General features: G+C 37.5%; 1 protein-coding gene across 1 annotated transcript in view; it reads left to right on the top strand.

Moving 5' to 3' along the window:
- The first annotated feature begins 811 nt into the window (after nucleotides 1-811).
- dlg2 (discs, large homolog 2 (Drosophila)) overlaps nucleotides 812-10,055 on the top strand; it is a 140,079-nt gene continuing 130,835 nt past the window's right edge. The window contains exon 1 of the mRNA XM_055148468.1: nucleotides 812-910. Within this exon, the coding sequence (XP_055004443.1) occupies nucleotides 812-910 (99 nt within the window). The remainder of the gene's footprint in view (nucleotides 911-10,055) is intronic.

Here is a 10,055-nt window from a genome sequence, read left to right as displayed (position 1 = left end):
ACAGTAACATCTCCATAGAGACAAGCAGGTTGCCGACTACCCACCAGAAAAGTTACATAATGCAGCTTTTAGTCATTGAGAAATTGTGTCAAAAAGTATTTATTTATTTATACTTAACATAGACATATAGGTAAAGTTATTATTAAATCTAGGTTGAACATGTAAGTTCAAATATTATTTTTTGTTTGGATTAAGTAAAAATGGTAAATTAAAGGTAAATGTTTGAAGAGATTTTTCTGTTACATTTAAATTATCTATAGCTATATGACTCCAAATGCGTATTGTAAGGAGCAACTCTGTCCAGCTGGGGGAGCACTTTAACATCAAGACACAACTGATTCAATCTTGTTGCTGCACATAATACTAAATATAGAGTATAATCTAACACTATTGCATTTACACCGACCTATAAAGACAGAGTGAGTTCATATGAAAGAGGTAATATTTTAGAAACAATACCCGCTTGTACTTCATGAAACAATCATACATATATAGGAGGACAGTGAGTAATAGTAGCTGTGATCTTGGTGTAGTGAGAGATACGAGGAGAGAGAGAGGGACACTAGGACACAGCTCACATAGACAGGGACAGCGAGATTGTATGTGTGACTGAGCATAAGTCTGTATGCTAACTCTATCTCCTATTAAGTGCTAACCTGCTTTGTAGTCTTCTTCTATTATCCCACTGGACTCCGCTGCTTGGATCTTGGTGCTACAGTACATCTCATTTGTTTCATTTGGCGAGCTGTGTGGTCGCTTTGTGTTGTAATAGTGGGACATACGCTTGTTCTTAAAGCTGTAGTCAATGGCAATGTCTCCAATAGTGAGAAGTCCAGAGTGTACCCCTGTGGAGTGCCATTGCAAAGTTGCCTGTACCAACAAGACTTTGTCGCTGATGTTTGGATGCAAGGTAGGACAATGTTTTTTGTTTTTTTTGTTTATTATTTATTTTTTGCACATATACAACAAAAAGCACAACAAAATAGCAGTAGATAGATAAAAAGAAGGTGCAAGAAGAGGCAATATTAAAGCCTTCATCTTATTGTATTTTCTTTTTATGCTATTACTGTATTCTGATAATTATTTTTTTAAATAATAATATGTCAGCAATCAAACTGAAATCGCAATTTGAGTTGAGTTCGAGGCTGCAGTTATTTAGCTAATATGATGAATACTCTGCAAAAAACAAAATATCCAGTCTTTTTATATCAAAATCTGTTGTAGTTTAGACTTCTACAAACATGCTCTGAAACACACGGGATTCTTGTATTAGTTTATCATTTCATATTTCAGTCTTCTCTCAAATGTTAATGAGTTGTTTACAGAATCCTACTTTTAAAATCAGCAACACAATAGTTCTCAGAAAAATCACAATTATGTTTATTCCTGACATTGTGCAGCTCTAAAATACAAAAAAAATGACCTATATTTTTACTTACTTAGTGCTTACTCCTTCTCTCTATGTGCAGCCCTCCTAGCAGTGCTAATGCTTACTGGGGCTTAATGAGGGCATATTTACAGCACAGTAATATTTCTGTATGCGGCGCTGTCACCCTTTATTCGTCATGGTGACAGGCCAGAATTAATCCTCTGACTGTAATGGGCCCATTGCAAGTCAATTCCAGCTCCTCATCTCTCCTGCGCTTCTTAGGGAGATGTGATTGGTAACTTCATTTTTACCCAAGGAACGCTGTTTTGTCTCTGTCAAAGTGCGTATTAATTCTGAGCACTGCAATCTTAGCAAACTGTTCGAACAGCAAAAGCAAGGGATTATAGTTGTTTTTGTATTTTGTGTACGATTGTTTTATATGTTTACAATCTCACCTCGCTGTTGACAATTCTTGGTGCATGGGGATGTTATTTCTCCATGCACCAAGAATTCTCCATAAATTATCGTTCAGTATGAGATCTGGAACAATATTTTTAGGCTCAGTATTTATTGTGAGTACAGTTTCTTTGCAAAAGTGGGGAGATTTTTGTTACTTTAGTTGTAATACGGTAAGATTATTAGTCACACTTAATGGTTCATTCAATTATTATGCTTTTTGATACTGTTTAAAAATTGTGTACTAGGATTATCCTTGCTCACAAAGTACTGTAGTTTCAATATTTCTCTGTAGCAATATACTGTGCTAAAATGTGCTCTCGTGACTATTTCATTTCCTTGAATGTTCCACAATATGGCATTAAACTTGTGTATCTTGTATTTAGTCAGTTACAGGTGCTTTTATTTCTTAAACAAACCTAATCATAGCATTCATTTTTTTCTATAATCAGGTTTGTTTCGCCACCAATCTGACCTGTAACTTGTCCTGGTAGTGTCTTAATTTATTTATGTTTAATACCATACTAGGGAACATTTTGGGAAAATAAATAACGGCTCTGTGGAGAAAAGAAAAGTTGCATAGCTCTCCTTTTATTAGTTAGCAATTATCCATGCATGGTCAGGCAAAGAAATATCAAACAGAGCTTTCTAAAACAACAATAGAACCGGATAATACTTAGGCATGTTGTTATATTACACATTTGGTTATTTGGTCAGTAGAAATATACTATGAGAGATCTTTGTTTCATCATATTCTACTTTGTCATGAGATCAGAATAGTAATAAGCTGAGTGAGATCATGTATGTGCCATTTATGTGAGTGATATTAATCTTGAGAGCAGAGTCAAAGGGCGACTGAGGCATTAGACTGATATAAGAAGGGCTTCTGGGAGTTAAAAGTGTGATCCTGCTTACAAAACTCAGTAAACATATTTTAACTTCATTCATTTTGTACTTATTTTTAATTGTTGTTAAATACCTGTTGTGCTGTTGTGTAAAAGAGGCATTGTTTCCAGTGTCCTTGCTCTTATTGATCCTATAGGAATTCAAATCAAATGCCTTTTTACTTTCTATTGTGGCAGGAAGTGCTTCACTGCGATTTTAAACTCCATACACCTTCAAGAGAATCCCTTGACTTGAAAACTACCATTACATGAGGTCACAAGGGGGAAAGGAGCATTTTAAGCTTTAGATATGTAGACAGACTAATGCTTGATTACTCAAATGTGTGAATGAATCAACACAACTCCGGGTGTGTTTTTGATGAGCTAACAGTATTCTAACATGGCTTAAAGTGTCAATTTTGTGTAATGAAGGACCTATAATGCCGGACATACACTGTGAGATGTTTTCCATTGTTTCACTCAGCCCCAGCTCAAACTGTATGACCAAATCGCAGGGTTTTAAAGTTCACAGCTATACAACTTCCTCAGCAGTGCAAAACCCTTACGAGAAGCAACTGGATTCTAAAGAGGTTTGATATTCTTCCGACCTACGATTGCCGGTCGGGAACTGGTCGTGAGTTGTTAATCGGTTCTCGTTACTCCATGTATACTACATGAAGTACAACACACGATTAAGCCAAAACTCGTCCTGATCCCAAAAAGAATGGCACAATTGAAAAATTGTCTCAAAAAGGGCCTAAAGTCACACAGTGTATGCCTGGCTTAAATAAGACACGTTGCTCTCATGCACAGATATCTCACTTAGTAAATTCAAAATGATGTGATTATTATCCACATTGATATCTGATGGGTGCCAAGAGCATTTTAAACCAAAACAAAAAGTAGGGAGTAATAAGTGTTGCTGTCATGAACAGATCTCAGTCAGTTGGTGGAAATTCAAAATGATGAGGCAGGACGTCGAAAATCCCCATTGACTTTAGATCGGTGCACTTTTTTGACTGGATGTTTGGGCACATTTGAATGGAAAAAGCCAGAGGAGCAGGAGGCAGGTGCTCTTATAACATCCCCCATAGCTCAGCCCTCCCCTCATACTGTCTGCTGGAATTAGGACCATGGACGAGACTGGAGTGAGGAGAGTCTAACTGTAGGTATATAAAGCCCCAGAAAGAGGTCAGCACACACAAACCACGGGGAGATTCCACGCTAAATCTGCACCGACTCTGCACGCGCCCACGGCCATGCCACCCCTCATTTCCATCTCAGTATACGGAGGAGGGCACGAGCGTCAGCAAACAGGAATCCTCATAGTGCAGCATGGCAGAGGCACACGTGGCAATATGGTGATAACTATACTGATATCCTCCATGTGACAACTGTGAAAGTAAAAATGTATATGGGTACAAAATACTGAATATCTGCATTAGAATGTATTTTGTACTGGATTCTGATACATGAGCCAATCAGAGTGCTGTATTCTGAATACTTAGAATACTTTTACATTATATTTTAGTATAAAAAACTTGACATATAAATATAAATAACAGAGATCTGTTAATAAAATCAGCTTTATCTAAAAATAAACCAAACATCTGTGCATTTCAGTCAGATGGAGAACCTTTGTGCTACTGCAATATATAATTTGTTCCTATATTGATTATTGCATTTATTTATTTGCTATATTTTTTTGCAGCCCTTGCCACAGTCTTCATAACTAAGACCAGTTAAGTTGTATCACTGAAAATATCCAAGCCAATGTGTCCAGTGTAGATCAAAAAGCCAAAATAATTCATACTGTAAGACGTTTAAGACTCACATTGAAAGTGGAGCATAGTCTGTAGGGCTGTCATGATGATTGCTATATCGACTTATTGTTCAATATATGTCAATATATTTTACATGTGTACTTTTTCTTAGTATTAATGGAGGAGTTTTTGTCATTTTTCTGTACTACAACAATTTTTAAGCTGTATAGGGTCCAATATTTAACCTCTGTGACTCACTGTAGATGCAAACTAAGTACTAAAGTATTTTGCAGTTTGTTTTAACCGTCTTATACATTTAGTATAGTGTCGTATATAATCCTGCTTTAGGGTTATTTTGTCAGTGGCATAAATTAGTTTCAATATTACTGTGGTCTATATTTAGTTCAGCAAATATTTCTTACTTCAAAATCTGTTATGGGGACAGGCCTAATGGTCCAATCATGTCAATACTTTCAGCATAATAACTGTGTAAATTTGGCATGGCCTAAATACACACTAGTAAGTGTTACACAAATATAAGTCTGTGATGTGGAATTGTATAATTAAAGCTGCTTCGGTGAGAAACAAAAGCTCTGAAGAGTGACTAATGCTGGAATAATAATTATCCTGGAGCAGTATTTTGAAGTGTTCTGTTGGCTTGGCATTGGACAATATTTGTTCAGTTGTTTGGCTTAATACAGGAAAAAAAAAAATCCAGACGAACACAGCACACTTTTTATGCTTGCAGTTAAATCCATTTACATATTGGGACATCAGATTTAAAGGTGTACTGTGTAACTTTTCTGTTGACGCCCCGGTATCACATTAAACATCACGCATTTACTCTATGACATGGGATTTTATTGATTTAAAAACCTGGATTCTTACGATGAGTGGCATGTAACTTGGCCCTATGACATCAGCTGTTGTCTTCGTAGAGCTAAATAAGTGTAATGCTATACTGTGGAACATTCCAGGCAACATCACCATGGAGAGTAGCAGGTGATGGACCTTCTAGCAGAAAGGGCACAAGGCACTTTTAACCTTTAAGACCTTAGAGTATTTTTGATTAAGCACACTATTTCTATGTGACAATGTGACATTTCTAGTGACAATGTGACATTTCTAGTGACAATATTTCATCATAAGCATATACAATTTGAAAAACATAAAGGCACTGAATCAGATTTTTACTGTCTTAAGTGAAAAACAGAATTAGCTTATCTCAAATGGTTTGTAGTAGACCAAAGTTTCCTGAGTGCTTCCTGTATTATAAATATTTTCTTTTTGAGAGAAGATCTCAGCCTAAATCTGCAGGGTTTGTGTGTTAAACATGTGTGAATGAAACACAAAACAAAACACAACTCCAGGTATATTTTTGATGAGGGAACAACATTATAACATCCTCCATCACTGGTCAGATGTGGTCTAATTATGTAGACTGCAGCATTAGTCACTCAGTGTTAGAGTGTACATCACCTCTCCAAGCTCTGTTTCATTAGACTCACTCGGGCCTGTTTATGTCTCATCACCAGATTACAGCCCGACCACAGACTGCGTAATGAGGAGGAAGGAGCAGCTCCGGTCCACAAGTGCACTTTGTTTGTCAAAGAATGCATATTGATACTTTGCAGCTGAGGTCGTCATCGTCTGAAGCTCTGTTATAGTTTTGTTTTAACACAATCTGGCCATAAGGAACTGATTTAGGTGAAGATACAGCAGGAGAGCTGATTTGTACTGGCAAACAAGACTCTCACACATGAAATTATAGTCACAAGAACCATGAACACTCGTATTGCTCCTGAAAACCTTTTGTTTAAATCCATTTTGTATTTTTTTTCTCGAGTTCTCAGGCTATGTTGAAACTTTTGGCAGTGTTTATAATTTGTGCATTTTGTCTATCTTGGTAACTGCAACATTCCTCCATACACAATACATACAGAACTCCCCCCACTGTGATGGCACTGCGCAGTATCAATGTATAAGATACTCTATATGTTTGTGCAGAGCCTTGTTAGCTTTCCTCACACGAGCTTGCACCTGTATATATATTCCTGCTGTGTAGAAAGATGCATTTGTCATCTTTGACACGTCATTAAAATGGACCAACATCAAAACCGCAGCACTGGTCTGAGCTAAGCACTTTTGTTCCACTGTCTGTTGATGTAACCTGCACCTTCTAGACTGTAAACTGGTGCATCTCTTACATCCAGCGATGGGTTAGAAACAAAAGGAATATCTCAGATTTTTCTGTTAACAATCATAGTCACGATAATATAACTGTAGATTATCAGTCCTTCTGAACTGTGCTAAAACATGCCTTAATCTTAATCTGCAGGTTTTTCTTGCCATTTTAAATATTTTTTTAAAGATCTCTTTTCAAGTAACAAAATTTGCTTTTCCTTAGTACAGATATTTTAAATGTACTGTCTTCTGTCTGTATATGTATTTTTATGGTCTGCAAACCAGGAATTAAAGCTGGTGTACTGTTTGCATACCAGTTGTTAATTAGTTAGTGTAAGCACTACCATGATTGCAAAACTAGGCTCTGACCTCTGAAAGATTTGATAGGTCCACATAATCTGTATTGTGAATATTAGGAATTAATTTGGGAAGTGAGGAATAACGTTGGACTAGTACTAGTACAATACAGATCATGATCATTCAGCTTCTTTTACCCCTGTACTTAAATGATGCTTCAGTGGTGTGTTACACTGTTGTTCATGGTTGTGTAATGGCCACACGGGTGCTGCTTCGTGCCCAGTGCAGCTCTGTGCTCTTGTATATTAGGTCACTGGGCTTCTCTGAGGCTGGAGGTCAGATGGCTCTGCTCTGGCTCTGCTGTTGCTGCTCTCTCTCTGTGGAACCCGCTCGCCTCATTAGAGAAATTGCAGCGTGGCCTGTTTGATTGTCCAGTGTGATCTGATGCACAGTGAGGGGCTGGTACAAGGACAGCAAAGGATACTCACAGTAAATGACTTCAACATACCTTTAACTTTAGTTTGATTCTTGGTTGAAACTTACAATAAAGAAGCAATGAGTTGAAATGCAGACAGTGTAGGCTTGTTGTTTCTATATTTAGAGATAACTCTTAAATTAATTTTGCTGGAGTGAGCCAAATGGAAAATGTGCAGACACCTGCCTCCTTTGCCTGTAGCAGCACCCCAGTGGAAATGACATCTGCCTTTGTGAATTGCAGATACAAAACACAGCACAGACTCAGGCTTTACTCCTCTGTGGCCCAGGCTAAATACATGTGCTGTTTTCTCTTTAGTCAGGAGAGGCTGACCAATGTCATTCTAAAGGGAGGACATGTAACCTGCACCTTTACTGGTTTAAAAAAGGACCTATAATCACATCTGAGCTGTGATGGGTTGCCAGTGCCTTAACTTGCAATTTTTTCCTCATTTTCAGTATATAAAGAGGCCATGCATAATGTGAAAACTCAGAGCCTCCAGAATTCCCTCACTGAGCTGCAGAGGCTGCACTAGCATTGATTCATGATTGGCTGCAGGAGCTGGGGTTTAGGTCGAGACCATTCAGATCAGAGAGAGGCATTTTAGGTTTAAACCAATGGGATTTCAGCATTGAAACTGGCAACCCAAATGAGAGACTCACGTGAGGCTCATTCTGTTTTCTGATTGGATAATCATCTAAAGAGCTAATTATAACAAATTGGCTATTAATGTTTTGTAATTAAGAATAAATCAGCCTTCAGTTGTTAGCAGTTTTTCAGCAATATTTGATTTGAACTTGTCTACCTCATGTCTGTGGATGGAATTTAAAATCTCACATACCCTTGCCTTGACTTTACATAGTAAAACTGAACAATGGACTTAGGAAATGAGGGGAAACATTTCCATTTATAACTTAGCCTGATGTTGATGAGTGCGCTGCACAAAATTTGCAAGCTAACGCACCAAACAGAAAATCATTACTTCGTGTTTAGTGAAAAATTGAGTAACAGGCAAAGGTGCGTGATAGATTTATTGATAAAAAGGAGATCTCATCTCTCTCTCTCTGCATCCTCTACATCCTTGAATAGTCAGAGAGAAACTCATTGTACCACTTAATCTTCCCATCTGCTGATGAATCCTGCAGATGGCAGTAATTACAGAGAGCAGAGAAGAACTTGTTCTTTTGGTTGAATGGGGCTTGTACCTGTGGTCTAACAGCTCTTCAAATAGAAGTGGGCCAAAGGTGTTCCACTCACCACTGGGATGAACAGAACTATTCCCCAATACAGGGTCTTAATAAAAATACATGTGCAGGTATTCAGAAAAACAAATCTGCATACAACTTGTAGGATGACCTTGAGTTATAGAGCAGTACTTTCTGTGTACTATTGAAACCCAATTCATGACAGTGACCATAGCCTGCTTAACCAAGTAAAGCGTGACAAAAGACTTACTGGTAGCTTCATAATTAAATGATTAAGAAAGACTACTTAATTATGAGTTAAGACATTAATTAAGTAGTTAATTTGTAAATTAGGTCCTCATAACATAAATCCTTTATTATTAAATCAATGACATGGTCTAAAGTTCAGACATTGGTTAATAGGGTAAGATTAAAGTTTAGTGATCATATATTATTCAAAATTGTCTCTTGTGAGTGTTAAATCACATTATGTTGTTACCTCCTCAAAAACCTGGAATATACCTCAAACTACCTGAAGTTGTGTTTTATTTCATTCACACATGTTTGAGTAATCTACTACATGACAGTGACAACAAAACAAAAGACTTAGTTCATATATAGTTAATACTTAATTGAGAATGATTCGGGATTAGTAACTTATTAATTACAGGTTTATGGTATAGTAGTAGTACTAACAGTAGTAGTAGTAGTGGCAGTAGTAGTGGCAGCAGTAGCCTATATAGGGCATTGACAGAAACAGGTGTTGTTTGACTAGAACTGCCACCCTCTGAGACATTTATTTTGTGTTTTTTTTCTCCTTTTGTTACCTAAGCAGACATGGTCCTTCAGTGAGTCTTGTTTCTATGCAGATTCCTTTCTTCTCCGTCTTGTCATTCTATTAAATTACTTTATTAAGGACGTGTGGAGGGAGGGTTGCATTTTTCATTTTAAAACGTTAAGAATTCATTAGACGTGGCAATTAATTTTTTTGTGCGCGACGTCCCATGGCAGCAGTTGGCCTTCTCACAACCTTGTCCTTGTAATACCCCAAAAAGAAATATGATCAGCGGAGCGTTGAAGTTACACAAGGCATTGTAATGTGATAACAGTAATTTATGCATAACACGAAACACGAATAGTGTCTGTCTTACGAGTAGTAGTAGGAGTAGTAGGAGTAGGAGTAGTAGGAGTAGTAGGAGTAGTAGGAGTAGGAAGAGTAGCAGGAGTAGTAGGAGTAGGAGTCGGAGTAGGAAGTAGGAAGAGGAAGAGGAGAGGAGTAGGAGTAGGAAGAGGAGGAGGAAGAGGAGGAGGAGTAGTAGGAGTAGGGGTAGGAAGAGTAGGAATAGGAGTAGGAGTAGTAGGAGTAATGACTAGGAATAGTAGTAGTGAGTATTAGTAGGTGGTGGAGTAGTAGTAGTAGTAGGAGTAGTAGTAGTTGGTGTA

This window comes from Boleophthalmus pectinirostris, unplaced genomic scaffold, assembly GCF_026225935.1.
Source record: "Boleophthalmus pectinirostris isolate CB_2022bp ecotype Guang Dong unplaced genomic scaffold, ASM2622593v1 HiC_scaffold_12, whole genome shotgun sequence".
NCBI lineage: Eukaryota > Metazoa > Chordata > Actinopteri > Gobiiformes > Gobiidae > Boleophthalmus > Boleophthalmus pectinirostris.
The sequence above is the reverse complement of the archived record's forward strand: the minus strand, read 5'-3'. Positions and strand labels throughout refer to the sequence as shown.